The sequence below is a fragment of the Chiloscyllium plagiosum genome, chromosome 27, assembly GCF_004010195.1.
Source record: "Chiloscyllium plagiosum isolate BGI_BamShark_2017 chromosome 27, ASM401019v2, whole genome shotgun sequence".
Classification (NCBI taxonomy): domain Eukaryota; kingdom Metazoa; phylum Chordata; class Chondrichthyes; order Orectolobiformes; family Hemiscylliidae; genus Chiloscyllium; species Chiloscyllium plagiosum.
This window is the reverse complement of record NC_057736.1, coordinates 26,350,558-26,373,517: the sequence shown is the minus strand read 5'-3', so window position 1 is coordinate 26,373,517 and position 22,960 is coordinate 26,350,558. Positions and strand designations below refer to the sequence as shown.

General features: G+C 39.6%; 2 protein-coding genes across 6 annotated transcripts in view; both read right to left on the bottom strand.

Moving 5' to 3' along the window:
• Nucleotides 1-5,299, bottom strand: part of LOC122563675 (protein argonaute-1) — a 115,061-nt gene extending 109,762 nt beyond the window's left edge. The window contains exon 1 of one of the 2 annotated variants that reach the window (XM_043717728.1): nt 4,859-5,299. In XM_043717728.1, coding sequence (XP_043573663.1) covers nt 4,859-4,901 — 43 coding nt within the window. In that variant the 5' untranslated portion in view covers nt 4,902-5,299. Of the gene's footprint in view, nt 1-4,561; nt 4,765-4,858 lie in introns of those variants that run through there. The other variant, XM_043717729.1, reaches the window with a different exon arrangement.
• A 10,162-nt stretch (nt 5,300-15,461) lies between these two features.
• Nucleotides 15,462-22,960, bottom strand: part of LOC122563672 (protein argonaute-4) — a 111,335-nt gene continuing 103,836 nt past the window's right edge. For all 4 annotated transcript variants that reach the window (XM_043717719.1, XM_043717720.1, XM_043717721.1 and 1 more), the window contains one exon: nt 15,462-22,229. In XM_043717719.1, the coding sequence (XP_043573654.1) occupies nt 22,121-22,229 (109 nt within the window). In that variant the 3' untranslated portion in view covers nt 15,462-22,120. The remainder of the gene's footprint in view (nt 22,230-22,960) is intronic.

Below are 22,960 nucleotides of genomic sequence, written 5' to 3'. Positions count from 1 at the left end.
TGGCTGGCATATGGGGTTGGAAGTCAGCTTGGGAATTTTACGAGGTAAAAACAATGACTGCAGATGCTGGAAACCAGATTCTGGATCAGTGGTGCTGGAAGAGCACAGCAATTCAGGCAGCATCTATTAGGCCACATTTGCAAAGCTAGTAATCTGTATGAACTGGCTGAGGGCAATTGGTTACCCATATTTGCCTGGTAGAAATTACAGGACATCCAAGACTGAAGGAGTAATCCAGAGATCTAGTCAAATAATGCTGCCAAACTGCTTAAAAACTCATCTGATTCAGTCATAACTTTAACAGGACAGGACAGGACAGGACAGGTCAGGTATGATCAGCACTTTTAACACCCCAAGTTGGTTCAACAAGCTCCTCAGTTACATTAAACTGCGACAAATAATACTCAGAACATCAAATAGGAACCGAGTAGGGATGCATACTTCAGGGTATTTGAAGAGTCACCAATTAGATAGGCAGGAATGTAAGTTAGGGTCGTCCTAAAGAGCAAGGCAAAGCAAAGATGTTGGAGAAGGTGGTAAGATTAATAACATTGTTGTGCATAATCTTGGCAATCCTCAATGAGAAAACACAGCTTAATCTGAGAGTAGAGAAATTGAATTGGAGAGATTCAGAGAGAGATCTCAGAGGTAGGAAAATTTAGGCAACAGCGTTCCAAGAACCATTGAGAAATATTATGTATACACTGGAAGCTCTACAAGGGCAGTTCTGCTGTTCAAGATTTATGGCTGCTCCTATGTCTACAAACAGCTCCATTCCTAGGCACGTTACAGCCACCATTTTGATTCCTGCCACAGAGAGCAGACCTATCAGGGAATCTCTGGGTTCAGGATGATAAAGTTGTGAATACCCTGCTGTTTCAATAAACAGCAAGCTTTAAGTTGGTCTTCAACAGTTAACTAGGATGTCAGTGAAGGTCTTATGACTCTTTGACATCAGGCTGTGGAGTTACAGGAACACAAATTAACATTTTCCTCATTGAAAGTCAGCAGTCCCTGCTGGAACTGTGCATGTCTGGGCATTTGGTGAGTACACGAGGTGGTCCACTATCAAACAGCCTGCTGTTTACAAGAAAAATGGACACCTGTCTGAGCAACTTAGGTACCAGTAATCAATCTTTTTAATTTCAAAATGTTTGCATTTTATTGGAATAAGGCAGACTTGTTCAACTGATTGTTAGTTAACCAATAAACCAGCAGAAACTACAGGAATCCACTATGAAATAAAAACACTTAAGCTACACATCAGAAAAAAAACAAAACCCTTACTGCACTGCAGACAATGTTTAGACTTTAATTCTGGAAAGGATTTTGTATAAATCTAGAAATAATCTCTCAACTAAGAATTACAGCACAAACCGAATGCATCTGCAATGGATTTGACAGCTTATGCTGAACATGTGCAGAGTGGCAATTTTAGATTAGCTTAAATGTAATTATGTAATTAGCTGTAAATCTACAAAATACCACTGCTCGTCAGACTTGAAATGTTAGTTTTCTCCCCACAAATGCTAGCAGACTTGCTGAGTTATTCCAGCAATTTCTATTTTTGTTTCAAAAATATTTTTCTTGCTTTGAAGACCACTATTGAATCTGTACCCAGCAGTGCATTAGATTCCTAACCATTCATTGCCAAAGCTACTTTGCCAGTCAGCCAACAACTCTGCCCTCCTGTTATTCACCCTACCACCAACAGATACTTTCCCTTTACTTGCTCCACCTAAACTACCCATGACACTTCAATCAAATCTCCTCATTCCTCTCTACTCAAAATAAGAACCCCAGCCTCTGCAGTCTAACCATAAAATTATAATCCTTTCTGCACTCTCTTCAAAGCTCTCGTCTTTTCTGAAGTACAATCTTGACACAATACTGCTGAAGGAACACGTGTAGACCATTTAGCTCAAGTCTGTGCAACTAATCAATTAAAAAAGGGTTTTGTGATACAGTGACAGTGGTCCTTACCTCTGGATTAGGAAGGTTGGGTTCAAATCCCACTTGGTCGAGACATGCCTGAACAGATTGATTAGAAAATATCTCCAATAATTCAGTGACATCATGGCTGTTTGTGATCTATGTCACTGTGGCCCCATATGTCTTAAACACTTTTTCCTCAATTTAAAAAAAAAAATCAATCTCTGGTTTGAAATTAACAAGCAACTCAAGATCAGCTACCAAACCTCTACCACACTTTGGATATAGAAGCGCTTTCTAATATACCTTTGATTTTAAAAGATCATGCCCTCTGGCTCCAGACTCCATAACTCAATTCAATTTTATTGAGTATGTGTCATAGAGATGTACAGCATGAAAACAGATCCTTCAGTCCAACTTGTCCATGCCAACCAGATATCCTAACTTACTTGGCCCATATCCCTCCAAACCATTCCTATTCATATATCCATATAAATGCCTTTTAAAAATGTTGTAATTGTACCAGCCTCCACCACCTCCTCTCGCAGCTCATTCCATACACGCACCACCCTCAGTGTGAAAACATTGCCCCTTAGGTCCCTTTTATATCTTTCCCCTCTCATCCTAAACCTATGCCCTCCCGTTCTAGACTCCCCACCCCAGGGGAAAAAAAACCTTGTCTATGCCCCTCATAATTTTGTAAAACCTCTATAAAAGGTCACCCCTCAGCCTCCGACGCTCCGGGAAAAGAGCCCCAGCCCGTTCAGCCCCTCCCTGTAGCTCAAACCCTCCAACCCTGGCAACATCTTGGTAGATCTTTTCTGAACCCTTTCCAGTTTCACAACATCCTTTTGACAGGAGAGACACCAGAATTGCACACAATAATCCAAAATGGCCGAACCAACGTCCTGCACGGCCACAATATGACCTCCCAACCCCTGTACTCAATGCTCCAACCAACAAAGGAAAGCATACCAAATATCTTCACTATCCCATCTATCTGCAAGTCCACTTTCAAGGAACTATGAACCTACACTCCAAGGTCTCTTCTTTCAGTAACACTTTCCAGGACCTTAAGTGTATAGGTCATTCCCTGATTTGCGTTTCCAAAATGCAGCACCTCACATTTTTTCTACATTGGCCTTGATAACAGAGATCTTTAATGATACCACTGCATAACTTTCTAAATTTCAGCCAATACAGTCCCAAATCATTCCCCCTTAACAGAATTGAGGGGGAGATTGTACCTACACAGCGTTTCCTAAAAAAAAATACAAGTGTCCACGTGTGGTGCCTAGAACTTCCCACAGCATCCAGGTGTGGCCTAACCAGAGGTTACATGGCTTTTGCCCTGATACTTTATAAAGTTGATTAGCTTTTTTTTGGTTTGGTTTACCTTTGGAAAAAAAATCAAAATGCCTTATTTTTGTGAAGTTGAACGAGGAAGATTACCTGGGATACTAGAACTCTATTGATGATCTTAAATACCATTAGACTTTGCCAAGATTGCAACAAGGGCTTCAGATTAACATCATATTCAAAAGGCTGGAAACCCACAACCTTCTGATGTAGGTGTACTACTTCGGAGCCAGGAAAAGGACTTCATAGCTAAGAAATTCCATGAAGATGTGGTTACTGTTGTTTCATTGGTGTACCCAAGAAAATCTAAATATCTGGTTGACAGAAAACACTCACTCAATCTCATGAATCTAGAGAGTAAACGTCCCATTATCTACAAAGTTGAAGATCAAAACAGATATGAAACATATCTTTCCCTCTCCACCCACCTTGACCCCAAATTAGAAGTTATCTAACTCTAAAATAACCAAGGTCGTTTTCACATTAAACCACCTAAAAGTTGTGTTCATTACTCTTCGAAGAAATTCTTCCAAGCCCAAATCATTTTTCTACACATTGGTGTTCAGATTGAGGCTTCCTGCATTGCTTGCTTTATGTGCTTTCACAAAGGATCACTTATTTCAAGGACAAGAGCCTTTCTCCATCCCGGAATCCTTTGATCTTGGCACTTCTCTGCATCCTCTGAAGAACCTGAGGTTTTTCTGCTGTTAACAACAAAAACGCCTCTCAGCACTCGGTATACATAATGTCCAGAATACCATATCTATAAATTCAACATTTCACCCCGTGACATAATACTGACGATGGAACAATATTGCAGAATATTTTGTTTCTTTACCCTATTCCAACGTCCATGCCTTACATCACATTGCTTTGCACCTTACTTCAAGCATAGTTAACTTTCCGAATAAATAAATGAGATGTACATGATTTGGAGTTTTTGCAGTCCACATTCCAAGAGCAATTTCTCAATCAAATGTGATGCATATACCTGCAGCTCAGCGCAAAGTTTGAATCGGAACCGATTCTACGGGCTCCTTTCGTGCGCTGTGCAGCGCAGCAAAGTGAGATTTTATTTGTCCTGCAATGTATGCACTGAGCTTTGCAATCGCAGTTTTGGCGTGTGTTTTTTTTAAAGAAAACAACTCTTGTTGCTTGCTGCTGCGGTACTGCGCATGCTCCCTCAGAAGACCCTATACCTGAGCCCCCACAGCTCACTTTAAAGAAAAATAACAATCAAAAGCTCAATTCCCGCTCCCCACTGGGTTACCTGCTGTCGCTGGCCCCGCTTCCATCCCATATACCAACGTTAGCGCGCGGATTTGCCCGGGTGAAAAGGCTTAAATCCCCGCGACCTCCCCCACGGACCAACTCCACTCCACAACACAACACGCACACTGGCACTGAGCATGCGCCGCCCGGGCGGGCACTCTCCCAAAGGGGCGACAAATGCGCACGCGCCAGTGTACTTAACCGCTGTCCACTGCGTATGCGCTACCCACCCCCCCCCTTCCAAAACCCCGTTCTTTTGACCCAGAAGTTACGTTCTTGTCACGTCATGACGCACCTGGAGACAACCACCAAGGTAGACAAGGAAGGTAGCGCCGCATCGCGGACGTTGGCGAAGCAGCAGTGAGTGGTTACGGTAAATGGTGTCAGTCCTTAAAACTGACTTAAACATGGAAAGGCAAAATTGCGCAGTATTGACACCACCTCTCATCGAATGAGTTAGGAGCAGTCTGTTTTACAATAAAGTGTACTTTAAACGGCACATCATTAAAGTTCATAATTTAGACAACAATCTTCATGAACGGGGAGTCTTAAATTTGCGACTGTGTTCCTGAAAACTACGATTTAAAATGTTGTTTTTTTCAGGCAATAAAGGTAAAATACTACAGCATACGTGTGCAGCACTGAACACAAAAGCTGGAATAATTAACAAACTAAAATACATTATAAATGAAAAATAAATGCAATACATAAGAACGAAATGGTCTTTTGAAAATTAGAATCTAGAGATGTACAGAACAGAAACAGATCCTTCGGTCCAACTCGTCCATGCCGACCAGATAATTTGCCAGCACTTGGCCCATATCCCTTCCAATTCATATACCCATCCAGATGCCTTTTAATTGTTGTATTTGTACCAGCCTCCACCACTTCCTCTGGCAGCTCATTCAATACATACACCACCCTGTTGTGTGAAAGTGTTGTCCCTTAGGTCCCTTTTAAATCTTTCCCCTCTCACCCTAAACTTATATCCCCTTGTTCTGGACTCGCCCACCCCAGAGAAAAGACCTTGCCTATTCTAACTACTTTTAGATGGAGACACTCCCTCTCGTGGCAGATGCTCATCATTACAGGGCTATCAACGCTGACATTTGCCATAAAATGGTTGGGGTTTGTGATTTATTAGATTAGATTACTAGATTTGATTACTTTACAGTGTGGAAACAGGCCCTTCGGCCCAACAAGTCCACACCGACCCGCCAAAGCGCAAACCACCCATACCCCTATATTTACCCCTTACCTAACACTACGGACAATTTAGCGTGGCCAATTCACCTGTCCTGCACATCTTTGGACTGTGGGAGGAAACCGGAATACCCGGAGGAAACCCACGCAGACACGGGGAGAATGTGAAAACTCCACATAGTCAGTCACCTGAGGTGGGAATTGAACCCAGGTCTCTGGTGCTGTGAGGCAGCAGTGCTAACCACCGTGCCGCACATATGCTGGCCAATGGGATTAGGTCAGATGGGGATCGAGAAAGAGAGGGCTTAGAAATGGAGTCCTGGGACAGCAAGAACAGAGAATGGATATAAAAGTAGTCATGGAGTGGCATGGCTTAGGTTAATGCCATGTCAGTGGTTAGCACTGCTGCCTCTCAGCACCAGACTAGGCAGCATCAGATGGAGAAGAAGCTGACGTTCAGGAATGGAGGTGGAGGTGGGGGTGGGGGTAGGGGGGGCATGCGAAGAGGAGGGCTTTGGGTGAGGAGAGGGGCAGAATGGCTAGTCCTGATAGGTGAACACAGATGATGGGTATGGCCTAATTGGTCAATGGAACGGATGAATAGGGTCAGTGGGTGGAATGGGAGAAAAGGCATGGTGGGAAAGGAGTCAGAGGATGGGTGGAAGGTTATTTGAAATTGGAGAACTCAATGTTCAGTCCTCCAAGCTGTTGGCTGCCCAGCAGAAGATAAGGTGTCGCTTCCTCTAATTTGCAGTCTGATTCACAGTGGCAATGGAGGCCAAGGATGATCATAATGGAGAGGGAGTGGGAAGAGGAATTGAAGTGGGTGGTGACCAATGGCCACGCTGGCCCTTACGGGCATCCATCCCATCAACTATGTCGTACCCACCATCTGTGTTCGCCTATCATGACCTCACCATTTTCTCTCCTCACCACCCAGAATCCTCCCCGCCACCCCCCTTGCTTATCTGCAGTTGTCCCTACCCCCACCTCCATTCCTAAAGGGTTATATCAGAGATGTCAACTTCTCCACCTCCTGATACTGCCTGGTTTGCTCTAGTGTTCCAGCCTCCTGCTTGTCTACTTTGGATTCCAGCATCTGCTAGTTTTTGTCTCTTAACAGCACCAGGGATCCTGTGGGGAGGTTTCTGATTCACATGTACAGGTTAGGTGCATCAGTCATGGGAAATGCAGGATAGGGTGGTGTGGGGGAGCGGAATATCTTCAGAGGGTCAATATGGCCTACTTCCATACTAAACAATTCTGGAGGATTGAGGGGGATGTCACATGTTTAAGACAGTTGGCTGGGTACCACAGTTATACGATGTGAATGGATTGGAGAGTGCACAAGATAGATATAAAGGATAATAAATTAATAATAATAAAACATTGGGAATGTTTTCCTTGAGTGGAAAAAAGGTTGAGATTTGAAAAGAGGTTTTTAAAATTATGACGTGCAGTCCATTCATATGCAAGTTTCATCTACTCTGTTCTTTATATATTTTTTACAAAAATTGAGCGTCTACCCCTCTTCACCCCTTTTGTCATCTTGCTTTTCTTTTGATCAGATATTCTCTCTCAAATCCAACACTAAAGATTCCCTATCCTTTCTGCTCTTGCTGTCATTTGGTTACTGTTTTTAAGCTTTTGATAATATAATCTGATAATTTTACATCTTCCTTGTTTCACTCCTGTCACATGCCAAATATCCAATCAGTTTTCTTAAGCTATAACACCAACTTTCCTATGCTCCTTTAAAGTCTCTCCCTCTATATTGAATATATGTGCCAAGATGTAAATATCTTACCCATATCTGTGATAAAAATCTATTGATTTCTACGTTAAAGAATATGAGGATTGTGCAGGATAATGACATTAAGGAAGATCATCTTCTCGTGGAATGGCAGAGCAAGTTTGAATGGCATATTCCTGGTCCTAATTCCTACATAGTCACACCCACCCTTTAATTAAGATGACAAAAAAACTGTATGTAAACTTTGGATTTTTTCTTCAGTACTCAGTGTATTAAAATACCCCTACATTTACACTCTAACCCCTTGCAATGAAGGCCAACATTCCACTTGCCTTAATTACTTGTTAATTCTTCATTTATGACTCAAGTATGAAGGCATTGAGAATTCTGTACAGTCTATTTAAATAATGTTCTGCTTTTCTAGTTTTCTTACCTGGAGTAGACAACTTCACATTTTCCCACGTTATATTTCGTCTGCTAAATATTTGTCCACTAAACACATGTCCCCTTCAAATTCTTTGTAACCAAATAACCAATAACTTCTTCACTCAAGCCATTACTACAAATTGTAAATCATTGAGTCCCCTGCACCAATACCATTATATCTCACTAGTTACAAGATCACACTAATGATCTCCTATCTATCCCAACACTTTGGAAACAATTCTCTTCAAGATTTTACCAAATGTCTTTTCAAATCCAAACACACTGCCTCTGCTTTTCCTTCAACCATTTTGCTTGTTAAATCCTCAAAAAAAACTCAGTTATACATGATATCTATTCCTAAAATCATGTTGATTCTGATAGATCACTTTATAAATTTAAATTGCTTGCTACTATTTCCTTAATAATGGATTCCAGAACTTTCTCAACGACAGACCAACTAGCTTCTAGTTTCCTGCACTGCTTCTCTCTCCATGGTCTTGGTCCCACATTTTATCAAAACTGCTCAATGTTACAGGATTATCCTGGAAAACAAAATCCCAGGCTACATTACTGCAAACCATTTTCTTAAACTAATCTTCTATCTCCTCTAACTTCTAGAGAGAGGAGCTCGTGGACTTTTTCACCAAGATTGAAACCATCTGTTCAGTTGCTTTCTTCCAACTCAGATCAGATTTTCTCAAAAGCTCCCGATGCCATTAGCAGGTTTCTCTTTCCCAAGTCACTTTGTGTCATCTCAGAGCTCTCTTCTGCCCACCACCACCACCATGAACTCAATCATGTTCCTCATCTTGTTTCCCACTAAATTGTTGAACCTTCTTGACTGTGGAAACTGGTGTTAACTCATTTTTTAATGAAAACTTCATCCACACGATATGGCCATCATTGGCTGGGCCAGAATTTTTTGCCGTTTTCTAATTACTCAGGGCAATTAAGACTCAACCACTTTGACAGCCCTGAGTCACATGTAGGCCAAGTCAGGTAAGGATAGCAGATTCCTTTCCTGTAGGACATTAGTGAGCCAGATGGGTTTTTTTTCTGCTAAGTGACAATGGTTTCATGGTCACCATTTGACTCTTCTTTCCAGATTATGGAATTCAAATTCCACCATCTGCTGTGGTGGGATTTGAATGCAGATCCCCAGAACATTAGCTGGATCACTGGGTTAATAGTCTAGCCATCATACCACTAGGCCATTGCCTACCCTTAAAATAATAATACTTATATTAATAACAATTTTATTCAGGTATTTCACCCCTTATAAATCTGCCTAATCACTTCCTCCTCAAAAAGAAAACAATCTTTAACCCTCAAGTCCATGTAAACATATGGCCATCTCCAATTCTCTTTAGATATTCAAAAACCTAAATGTATTGTCAGTTCCCAGATTGGTACTATCTTTTGCAGAATGCCATGATTAAATTTTTCAAGCACCTTTCTGCCTACTTAGCGACGAAACATTGCTGAAAGTTTCAAAATATGACTGTGACCATAGTAAAGTATCTTTTCAACCAGTCTGCAGCCTCCAACATGGTTGATTACACCATCTTCATTCATCTCTTGTCAAAGCCATTGTCTTCAGTTCCATCATAAACCATTATCCAACAACTGACTCCAACTTTGTTCCTGGTAGCTGTTACATACCGAGCCAGACTGTTCACAACGGTGAGTATATTTGATGTAGATTAATCTTGTGCCATCAAGACCTCCATTCCCACTTCACTGACAGTATCCAATTCCACCAGAGCCTCAGCTGTTTTGGACACCATCATTCACATTTTTGTTATCCTTAGAGTTCAATATTCCCTTACCTACTAGTACCTACCTCACACCTTTATAAAAAAAAACTTATGCAAATCTCTGTTGCCTGTATCCTATATCAAAATAATCCAAGTTCACCCCTCATTCCTGAGCTTCAGGTCTGACACTGGCTCCTGGTTAAGCAATGCTGATTTAAAATTCTTATCCTGGTTTTCAATTCCTTATTGGACTTACCCTTCACTTTTAACCTTTGCCAATCCTAGATATCCACACTACAACACGTGTCTCTAGTCCACCCTTTTAATTGGTGTACTATTGGCGACCTTGTCTTTAGCTCTCAAGGACCTAAAATTCTGGAATCACCTCTTTGCACGACTGCCTCCTTTAAGATGTTCATAAAAATCTACTATTGACTAAGATTTTGATCATCAGCTCAAATATACTTTTATGTGGAAAAGAGAAATACGAAAGGGATGATCACCTTATTGGGATGGTATTGTAGACCCCTCTAATAGTCAGAGGGAAATTGAGAAATAAATTTGTAAGGAGATCTCAGTTATTTTAACTTTCCAAACATAGACTGGGACTGCCATAGTGTTAAGGGTGTAGATGGAGTGGAATTTGTTAAGTGTGGACAAAACATTTTCTAATTCAGTATGTGGATGTACCTACTAGAGAAGGTGCAAAACTTGACCTACTCTTGGGAAATAAGGCAGGGCAGGTGACTGAGGTGTCAGTGGGGGAGCACTTTGGGGCCAGCGACCATAATTCTATTAGTTTTAAAATAGTGATGGGAAAGGACAGACCAGATCTAAAAGTTGAAGTTCTAAATTGGAGGAAGGCCAATTTTGACAGTATTAGGCAAGAACTTTCAAAAGTTGATTGGGCACAAATGTTCACAGGTAAAAGGGACGGCTGGAAAATGGGAAGCCTTCAGAAATGAGATCATGAGAGTCCAGAGACAGTATATTCCTGTTAGGATGAAAGGAAAGGCTGGTAGGTATGGAGAATGCTGGATAACGAGAGATTGAGGGCTTGGTTAAGAAAAAGGAAGGTAAAAACAATGACTGCAGATGCTGGAAACCAGATTCTGGATTAGTGGTGCTGGAAGAGCACAGCAGTTCAGGCAGCATCCGAGGACAGGCAAAATCCGAGGACAGGCAAAATCCGAGGACAGGCAAAATCCGAGGAAGCATGTGTCAGGTATTGGCAGGCTGGATCCAGTGAATCCTTTACAGGAGTATAAAGGCAGTAAGAGTATGCTTAAGAGAAAAATTAAGGAGGACAAAAAAAGGGACATGAGATAGCTTTGACAAATAGTTAGAGAATCCAAAGAGTTTTTACAAATACATTAAGGACAAAAGGGTAACAAGGGAGATAATAGGGACCCTCAAAAATCACAAAGGCAGCCTGTGTGTGGAGCCGCAGGAGGAGATGGGGCAGATACTAAATGAGTGTTTTGCATCAGTATTTACTGTGAATAAGGACATGTAAGATATATAATGTAGGGAACTAGATGGTGACATCTTGTAAAATGTCCATATTACAGAGGAGGAAGTGCTCGATGTCTTGAAATGCACAAAAAGTGGATAAATCCCCAGGACCTGATCAAGTATACCCTAGAACTGTGGAAAGCTAGGAAAGTGATTGCTGGGTCTCTTACGGAGATATTTGTATCATCGATAGTCTCAGGTGAGGTACCGGAAGACTGGAGTTGGCTAATGTGTTACCACTGTTTAAGAAAGGTGGTAAGGACAAGCCAGAGAACTATAGACCAGTGAGCCTGACGTCAGTGGTGGGCAAGCTGTTGGGAGGGAATCCTGAGGGACAGGATGTACATGTATTTGGAAAGGCAAGGACTGATTAGGGATAGTCAAAATGGCTTTATGCGTGGGAAATCATCTCAAATTTGATTGAGTCTTTTGAAGTAGTAACAAACAGGATTGATGAGAGTAGAGCAGTAGATGTGATCTATAGGGACGTCATTAAGGTACTCAACAATGTTCCCCATGGGAGACTGGTTTGCAAGGTTATATCTCATGGAAGATAGAGAGACCTTGCCATTTGGATACAGAACTGGCTGAAAAGGGAGAAGACAGAGGGTGGTGGTGGAGGGGTTGTTTTTCCAGACTGTAGGCCGGTGACCAGTGGAGTGCCACAAGGATTGATGCTGGGTCCACTACTTTTCATCATTTATATAAATGATTTGGATGTGAACATCGGAGGTATGGTTAGTAAGTTTGCAGATGATACCAAAATTGGAGGTGATGTAATGGTCAGCGAAGAAGGTTACCTCAGATTACAACGGGATCTTGATCAGATGGGCCAAAGGGCTGAGAAGTGACATATGGAGTTTAATTCATATAAATGCAAGGTGCTGCATTTTGGGAAAGCAAATCCTAGCAGGACTTATACACTTAAATGGTAAGGTCCTCGGGGGTGTTGCTAAACAAAGAGACCTTGGAGTGCAAGTTCACAGTTCCTTGGAAGTGGAGTCACAGGTAGATAGGATAGTGAAGGCAACATTTGGTATGCTTTCCTTTATTGGTCAGAGTATTGAATACAGGAGTTGGGAGGTCATGTTGGGGCTGTACAGGACATTGGTATGGCCACTGTCGGAATATCACGTGCAATTCTGGTCTCCTTCCTACCGGAAGGATGTTGTGAAACTTGAAAGGGTTCAGAAAAGATTTACAAGGACATTGCCAGGGTTGGTGGATTTGAGCTATAGGGAGAGGCTGAATAGGCTGGGCTGATTTTCCTTGGAACATTGGAGGCGAAGAGGTGACCTTTATAGAGGTTTATAAAATCATGAGGGGCATGGGTAGAATAAATATGCAAAGGTCTTTTCCCTAAGATGGGTAGGGGGAGGCGGAGTCCAGAAGTAGAGGACACAAGGTGAGAGGGAAAAGATATAAAAAAAGGGACCTAAGGGGGACACAGAAGGTGGAGAGTGTATGGAATGTACTGCTAGAGGAAGTGAAGGCTGGTATATTTACAGCATTTAAAAAGGCATCTGGGTGAGTATATTAATAGGAAGGGTTTAGAGGGATATGGGGCAAGTGCTGGCAAATGGGACTAGATTAGGTTAGGCTAACTGGTTGCCATGGATGAGTTGGACCAATGGGTCGGTTTCTGTGCTGTACATCTTTGACTCTATTCAGTCACTGAATGAGAATGATGCTGGCTCAGCCAGTAATCATTACCCCCATCCTTAATTGCCCAGAGGCCAGTTAAGGGTCAATCACACAGCTGTGGGTCTGGAGTCACATGTAGGCCAGATCAAGTAAGGATGGCAGTTTCCTTCCCAAAAGGACATCAGTGAATCAGATGGGTTTTTCCTGACGTTCAACAATAGTTTTATGGTCATCATTCTACACTCTTCATATTACTATTGAATTCAGATTCCACCATCTGCCATGATGGGATTCCAGCCTCGGTCCCCAAAACATTACCTGGGACTCTGGGTTAACAGTCCAACAATTAATATCATGAGGCCATCACCTCCCTTGATCTGAATGAACTGTAACATGCAACCATATACCCATCCAGATGCCTTTTAAATGCTGTAAATATACCAGCCTTCACCACTTCCTCTGGCAGCTCATTCCATACATGCACCACCCTCAGTGTCCCCGCCTTAGGTCCCTTTTTATAACTTTCCCCTCTCATCCTATGCCCTCTACATCTGGACTCTGTTTCCTCCAATTGTTGTGGCAGCATACACTTTTACATGTATGCTGTGGTCTAGTGCTCTGGACTGTGTTGGTGTAGAATACAACCTTTCTTCCAACACATGGCTGACCACATTTGGTGCATGCCACCTGGAACATGCTGGAGGGATTCACAGGTTGGTGAATCAACTGTTTTGATCATATCTTTTATGTACTTTTCTTGGTCATCAAACCCTGGAGTGAGACTCAAAATTTGGAGCTTTTGACTCAAGGATGCTACCCACTCAAAAAAGATCTTCCAGTACCAGTAGTCTGACTGTAAATGACTGGGACCTCCCACCAGCAATCACTGCCGCTTGCACCATACCTGCATTTACACCCTGGTCCCACTTGGTAACATGGATCCTTTCTAGTAATTGCTCTTTAAACTTACACTACAGACCAAATTCCACAGCAATCTCTCTGGAAGTGTAGCTCCTCTCCTCAAAGTGAAAATATCATCTACCATCTCACATGAAACTAGCTCACACTGCTGAAACAAATTTGTAGAAGCAAAAAGATTACAAATAAACTAGGAAGACAGGAGGCAAATTATTTCTTTTGTACCCCAAATCAAATTCTCTAACACATTCTGAAACGTGCATGGAACACTGCAACTAATTAACCTGCATTTTGGTTCAAAGATTATATTCAAGAGGATACAAAATGATCAAAAAAAATGCAAGCATTATCTGTAAGCAATTTTCAAAGATGATTCAAGTTCCATCGATGAAGCAGTCTAAATCTGTAATTAAAAGTGGATATCAAGATCAATTACACAACTTTGGTGAGGCCTCTTCTGGAGTACTGCATGCAGTTCTGATCACCCAGTTATTGGAAAATTATTATTAAACTGAAGAGGGTTCAAAGAGATTTACCAGGAATGGAGCATTTGAGTTATATAAAACAAAGGCTGGGATTTTTTTTCACTGGAGGATATGAAGATTGAGGGGTGACCTTATAAAATTATGGAATCCCTACAGCATGATAGCAGGCCATTTAGCCTTTCCAATCTACACCGTCCCTCCAAAGAACATCCCAACCAGACCCACCCCCTAACCCAACACTCCATGTTTCCTTACAGAAGTTTATAAAATCATGAGGGGCAGATAAAGTGAATATCAAAGGTCTGTTAAGGTGAGTTCAAAACTACGGGCATATTTTTTTTTAAGATGAAAGGAAAAAGATTTTAAAAAAAGGACGTGAGGCAACTTTTTTTTGTTGAGAAAAACAACCACAGTAGTCCGATTTGTGGATTGAACTGCCAGTGGAACTGGTAGATACAGTTACACTACTAAAAGACATTTGGAAAGTACATGAATAGGAAAGCTTGAGGGATATGGGCCAGGCAGATGGGACTAGTTTAATATGGGATTATGGTTAGAATGGACTGGTTGGACCAAATGGTCTGTTTCCATGCTGTATGACTGTAACATAGGTGGAATCCATGTCACAACAAAAGCGCTGTGAAGAGGAGCGTACAATTCCCATTTCTTATCTATATCCAAAGAGTCCAGTCCAATTGGCAAAAAAGGTACAGCATAGTATGGTCTAAAGATTATCACTCATGTGAACCAGACATGCATAACGTATTCAGGCTTACACACGACAACATTTGGTATCCTCCAACCTTAGCAAAGCAAAGCAAAGCAAAGCAAAACAGCTACCAATCATCCTGCACCTTCAACACCAGGCAAAGGTTGATTCAATAGCTACAGAAAATAGTCCAGTCCAAGAAAATCAGACATTTCCATGCTGGTAAGGGAGAAGACCTTATTAGAAATTTCATCTGACCCTCAGCAAGTAGCACATTATTAATTGCCATATTTATCATTTACTGTACCTCACTGAATAGATAAAAGCCAAAATTCAGGCGGGATCAGAGAGAAACATTCAGAGGTTCCTAAAATCCACCTTCAGAACCCAAGCCCCCATATACACAATACACTGCAACCAATACTAAAAAAAAAGCTGGGCAAAAGTGAGGAAAAAAAAAGTAGTATCAAATTGATAGACTTTGGAAATTCTGGCACAAAAAATACCATTTTATTTTGTTACGTGAACACAAATTGTCCCTGCAGGCTAAAAATCATATTGCAGTACAGCTTTGTAATTCAATCTGCCAATATCTTTTCGCAATGTGGGGAAGGTTATCACGTTATCCATACCCACTGCTCAAGAAAGTACCTCGTATTGATAGACATATTCACAAATCAAGACTCAAAATAATCAAAACAGCACTTATCTAAACATCTGTATGGGAACTAGAAAACAGCTTTTTCCAATTTTACTGAAAAACGCATACATTGTACCAAGGTTTTCCAATCAACTACATACAAAAGAAAAATTGGATACAGCAGAACTATGCAGCATAAAATGCTTTCAATGCAGTTTTGTACAGGCAGGGACCTTAAGACCATGGATTACCAGATGCCACTACTCACAAATGCTTGGCTCCAATTCCTTTTTCTTGCACCCCAAAATAAATCCCATCAACAAATCAGACCAGTCTTTAATGAACAAGAAAGTGACAGCATTTAACATTCAGAAGGAGCAAACTGCATTCTGATTTGGACAGACGTATACCATCAAACATGCTTTAAATCAGTTTTAAATGGTAATGAACATTAAAAAAAAATATGTTGTGGTGGTGCATCAGTTTAGATATTCATTATTGTTCAATGACAGAAGAATGGATTCACAAGAACAAATAAACCTTGTACAAGTCAGAAGTACAGAATTCTGACTTATACCCTCTCTGAAAAAATTTAGTTAAAACCGATTCACAATTGGTCTTTCACTTGCAACTTTAGAGACATGACTTACCCTCAGCAACTGGAGAATTTATACCAGCATTCAACAATACAACAATGTTTTCAAAATGGAAAAATACAAAAAAAAATAGGATTCATCTACTTGATTCTGTAGTCCAACATACTATCTCTAAATTTATAATGCATATTGCTTGCAGGGTAACAAGAACATAGCTACCATGGTGAATCATTAAATGCTTTGGCTGGTGTGGTACTAACCCATGCAGACTATGAAGGCCCCACGTATATTTTTGTTGTGTGCTCATATGTTTTGCAGCAGGGAGGTGAGTTAAGAGAAGAGGTGGTAGGAATGGAGTTTTTAAAAATACAAATCATGACATGCTGGTGAGGGACCTTCCATTCTGAAGGCATGGATTTTTGATTCCTCATGATAGATGAATATATTTTCTTAAAAATACTCTGAAAATTGCAGGAAATTAATTGTATTTATTCAAATCTTTGGACAATCTAGTAGTTTTCAATATAGTGCACTTTGATTATTCACCCAAATCACAACTTCAATTCTGGTATCAACAGAATTTGAATTTTTTTTTGACATTTCGTGTGCAAAGCAGATGTAACACTACATTGCCAAGGTACAGCAATGTTACAAAAACACATTACAGTAGCTATCAATAGGTTACAGCAACAGTGGTGGCACCCACTGAAACAACAGTCCTGCTCTTTTCAGTTATGAATAAAAATAAAAACTTCAGGACAGGGAGACAAAAAAAAAAATTCAAATGAACGGGTGAGTTTTAATTGCAATGGAATAAATGTGCCTCTTGCAGTGATATTACTGAGATGACAAAATCTGACCAAAAGTTGCAGCTGGTGAATCAGTGGATATAAATTCATTACAAAAGTTAGATGTTTGGAGTTTCTTGAAATTATAGAAGTACAGCGAGCTGATAATACATGAAAGACGGTACCAGTTAAGTGCTAGAAGCAGGGAATCAGCAACGGATTTATAAAGGAATAAAACAAATTAACAAGAGGAAAAAGTAGTGTTGGGATAGTGCAGAAGAATGGAGTTAAACGGACAGTTCTTTGAGAACACGTGGAAGCGTAACGGGTTGGATCGTGTTCTTCGTTTTGGTGAACTTTAAACGGAATTGCAACGATATTGCATCTGATGGCCAATATCCTGCCCATTTGTGTGTGTCAAATGTTGTTAATTTGCATTCGTAAAAACTAGTTCACAACCATAATGTATACTTCAGTTAGCTTGAGTAGTATTATTCAAAACATTCCAAAGTGTCATGATCAGTTTGGAGTTTTAGTACATAGGGATCGATAAAGTGACATACTATCCTAGAAATCCCTGCTCCAAGCATTTAAAAACTTGTTTCAAATCAGACTTTCATTGAGTTCAAACTATTCTCTTGTCCTTTGCACTGCTGCACATTAAACTTTCAGCATTAAATTCCCATGAAAGCACTTATGTTACTGAGCCAAGAGTAGATACATACAATGCTTTCACTCCCATGTTCATGAGGTAATTATTTCATCATGATGTGGAAACAAGCCTGCTTGTTTCCATTGCAGGAGTATCAGAATAAATCAAGTGAAAGATAGTTTATCTGTAGCATTAGAAATTAAAACCTCAGGATACATTTTCTATTAGTTCTGGGCATAAACAGCTGGAGTTTTTCCTTCCCCACAGAATTAAAAATTAATATCATATCCCTGAAATTTGTTCCAAGCATTTACTATATTAAGCTACTTAAATTCTGCCAAAAAAATGCTGTTCATACTTGGAAAATAGTTATTTGAAAAATGCCTTGCTCTAACTCCGAATTAGATATGCACATTCATACAAGGTGAAAACAAATTGTAATCATTTCCTGCCACTCTAATAACATAATCTGTACTGACATCTATTCTTTAGACAAATCGCAAAATAATTGTAATTGAAAATTAACGTGCCCTGTAGCTTAATTAAGGCTAAGTATATAGAAACAGAATATTGTAAAGTCCAATCTATCTGCATTGTATGAATTTGCAAAAGCATTTGCATTCTTTTGAAAGTATGGATCCAATATCCCACAAATATACGTTTCCATTACAATCAACAATTTATTAAAGAAAATATAAAATATACCCCATACAAGATGTGCTGCTCAACAAAGGATCCATATACTCCAAGATTGAAAGACAATTCTGTTTTGAGGAGATCAGCTGAAAATTGCATCTTCCTGGAGAGCCATATTTTAAACAAGAACTTTGAAAACTGTCCATAAAAATACTGTCTGTAAAAGTTATTCTTAAACCTCAGCTTCAAGCACTTTTGGCACCATCTAATTGGAACAATCTAATCTGGAGGTACAAGTACCAGTAATTCTATGCTGTGTGTCATCGTAAGAAAGTACAGTATGCTGGCTAGGTGAATTGGCTACAAAGTGCAGTGAAGTAAGAAGCTATCAGTTCTGCTGGTAAAGTTCATCGCATTAAGATTGTAAAGTCTGCTTGAGAATGAAGTCTTAGTTCAGCTGCTGAAATTGTGTCTTTAAAAAGGTTGAAGTTTTGAAAACTATTGCAGATATTGTTGAAGTGCATGTAAAATTTAAAAGCATAAAACAAAACACCATAATCCATATAAAAAGGTGCATTTAAAAAAAGCAATAAAAGAGGACAGATGCTACATCAAGCCCCCTACAAAAATTGGTTGCTTTACTGATCCACTTACTGCCAAGTTCACACAACCCCAGTAATCCTGCTTTTTCAAAAAAAACAGCAACAATTTCATGAGTAGTACAACATAAGAAGTGTGAATTATAAGTGGAAAAATAACCATAAAGATATTAGCTACTAGATTTGTAGCTTTAAAAATAGCCTTCAATGTCAGCAGTTGTATTAAACTACTAACAGCAAGATCAACTTAAAAGAAAAAACTACCCGTGCCAATTTGCAAATACCAGGATAAAAAGGTTAAACACAATGCCAGGCATGTATGTTAATGAAACACAGGTCAGCCACCAAATGAAATAGCTGAAATGATTCATTATACCTATTGGTAAAGACCCTAGCCTTTTCAGGTGCCATGAGGAATTTGGAGGAAGACAAAATGTTCATATAGTTCTCACATGATGAAAAGAGCATGGCTATCATGAAATTTTGACATCTGTACAACAACACAACACTTAAGGGGGAAAAAAAAAGTGTACCTAGCCATTTATTTGAAAGCAGCCAATAGTTATATTGGACTTACGGATAAAAACAACCTCCTTAAGATTACTTTATCCGTGGAATGTCAAAATACAATACATGGAAAGTGACCTGACAAATTTTGTAGGGTGCAAGCAAATAAATTGCTTTCATCCTGTTGATCTTTCATAAAAACAAAGCAGAGGCTCCTGAAGACTTGAATGCTCTAAACAATTCTAGCAGTTAAAAACAGCATTTTTCCTTGGGTTCCTTTGACTCCCATAATAGCTAAATAAAAATATGTTGTTTGCTCAGCTGAAGATGGCACAAAGTGGATATGCTGCTAACCTTAAAAAAGGCTCACTAGCCATGTAAAATTGTATTCTAAAACAAGGATAGAGAACATCTTCAATCAGTTATCTTTGACAAAAACTTCAGAATGAGATCTGGGGATTTAAAAAGGAAGGCAGTGTTTCATCATCCACACATTCTGGCCAGTTAATTCCCTTCCTTTACAGTTTGCTTGTCTTTTTTTTTTTAAAAACAGTTGACGGTTTTGAACGTATTGCACAAGAAAACTTCAAATAAACATAGTAAAGTATGCACAACTTTAAATAAAAGAGAATTACGCCTTATTATGAATCAAGATGTCTCTTATTCAAAAGATCCATTTGTCCTGCAGTATTATGCCCAAAGTTTCAGCATCCTTGACAGGAAAGCAAGTTGAACCTTTCTTGCCCAAAACTATAAACTTGGACAGACTAGTTAGAAAAAGCCCCAATGTCAATACAGTCCAAGTATTTTTAAGCACCAAACAGTTTCATGAACTCAACATCTTTCACAACTTATCAAGCTGGCACCTTAGGGTACTGTACTAAAATTCACTGCAGCAAAATACAGGTACTTAGCTTCTGAAATGGATGAACCAAAAAATAAGACTGGACAATTTCAATTTACAATTCTGCATAAAAAGTTCATGAACACTTCAAAATATCCAAGTACAGTCCAGTCCACATATAGCATATACAGCTCCAGCAAGTAACTTCTGCAAAATAGCAGTTTCACCCCTGGTATATGAAACTTCGATTTGAGGAATTTTGTCTATCTATTGCATACAACAATTCTACCATAAATCAACTATAATTAAGATTTAAAAGGTAAAATCACATCAAAACTTTTAGTGCAAAATCCCTATTTTTAAAAAAAATCACTCTAGTACCAAGAATGGAACTTATCAGTGGCAGCTTGGGCAGTTCGCCATTGCATCAATTAGGATTGTCATGGCAACAAGATGTCAAACTAATTAAACTTGTATTTATAAAAGCTTTGATTTTCGACTTGCCACATGCCTGCCAATGAGTCAAAATAGTCAATTGTGGGAAATACACAGTTGCTGGCATATCACAGATGGATGATCTAACTGGGGATGGACAGTCCAGCTGGCCTTACTTAAAAAGCAACAAAATGGTCAGACCATCAACAAGTAGAGAGTATCCACTATTATGCAGACAATTTGAGCTAGGCAGCTCAACATCAAAGGATATTGCAAATGTTCAAGCAAAACATTTCGGAACCATACAATGAAAACAAAATGCTGAAAACACTCAGCAGGGCTATCGGTAGATAGAAAATTGCAGACTGATAACTGATAATCAGAATTGGCAAAACCTTTTTTCCTGAGTTTACTCAACTCTGATGAAAGTACATTGGCCGGACACATTAAATGTTGTTTCTCTCTCCACAGATGCTGCCCAACCAGAACCTTTGTATTATTTTATCTTCTTATTTCAGATCTCCAGCATTCTCAGTCTATATTCCCTCTAATTCTTTTTGCTTCTGCACAGGCCATGTGCACCAATGGATTCTCAGGTGGGAAGTTAATGCTGGGAACAGTGTCAGCATGCACAGACTGAGCAGCTATGCAGCTTAGAGGGAATGTCCTTCCTTGTATTTTGCTTTACAATTTTGGAACCATAGTTCTCCAAAATTGTTTATTTTATGTTTACATAGAGTCAAATCTTCCTTTAAATCCTAAAACAAACCTCCCGCATTTTATTCAATCTCCATGAAGCTGCAAAATCCTGAGGAGCATAACTTTTATCAAGAGCTCCTTTGAAATTATTTGAGTGCACTGTAATGATCTTTGTCTGTACTTTTATAGTTTGGAAATACTTGGGCCTTTATAGCTGTATAATTTCAAGGGCTCCCTTTAAAACCTTTCCACAATTTACATACTAGAACTATCTATAAGGAATCCCAAGTGTTCATTCTCCCAACACATATGCACAGTCTGGTGTGTAAAAGATTAAAAATAGATGCGAGTTTTACAACAGTATTACCTCGTATAAACGGAGAAAGAAAACACACAATATCAAAACTTGCTACTGAATGTAGTAACACTCAAAGTCACTCATGCAACTTTTCCTTAGGGGTTCGGCCTTGGTGCCTTGAGGTAAAAAATATAAAATCAGTATGGTGGGAAAAAACCACCAGTATTTTCCATATATAGTGCTTCTGATAGACTTTGAAGAACAATGGCTCATTTCTCCGTGCATTTAAATCCTAATGAGTAAATGAGTCATTCAGTGCATTGCATCTTATTCGCTGGTAGACTGTTGTCTGAAACTGGCTTGGCCCTCAAGAGTTAGTTGAAGAAAATTAGCATGAAGGACGTTTCAGAACGGCACAGTATTCTGTAAAATCACTGGAAACTTCAGTCGGTCTTATGCAAAATACATTGTATGCTGGGTATCATGGTGGACCTGTACAGCCTTGGCAAGTGCCAGAGGATCCCGTCCATTGCTCTGTCCAGAGATGTGGCTTCCTTCAGCACTGTAAAGATTAAATAGATACATATGTACATGTTGGAAGATGCATTAAAATCAAGCACTTTAAAAAGAACATTTCAATCTGAAACATCCAATTATTAATGAAGACTTCTTCAAAAAGATTCTTATCTTGCTGCTAATATGACATTGAATCATTGATTACTCTTCTGCAGTATTCAGTCAATATTTTTCTTACTATCAAATACTTAAGAACAAAAAGAAATTCCAAAATAAACAGTACCACATGCTGGGTGCTTTTCGATCATGACTCTAGGAGTTAATTTCTGTTAATTACAACTGACAATTTCAACACACAATTACCTAAAATTATAGCCTTCTGACTGAAAAAAAAATCAACAGCAACCACTAAAGAAGAAATGTAGTTCCTTTCTTGCCAAAATGCAAAATAGAACTTGCTTGACCATCACAGGGCAGTTTAGTGAATCTTTTTTTTATTTAGCATTTGCATAAGGGAACAAATGCAGTCATAGGTACATTCCATTTCTGCTGGACGGACACTCATTTGGCTTAACAGTAGGAGGCAGAGTGGTGGTAGAGGGTTGTTCAAATTGGAGGCCTGGAACCAGCAGTGTGCTGCAAGGATCAGTGCTGAGTCCACTGGTGTTTGTCATTTACATAATGATTTGGATGAGAATATAGGAGGCATGGTTAATAAGCTTGCAGATGACACCAAGATCGATTGTTGTAGTGGACAGTGAAGGAGGTTATTTAAGA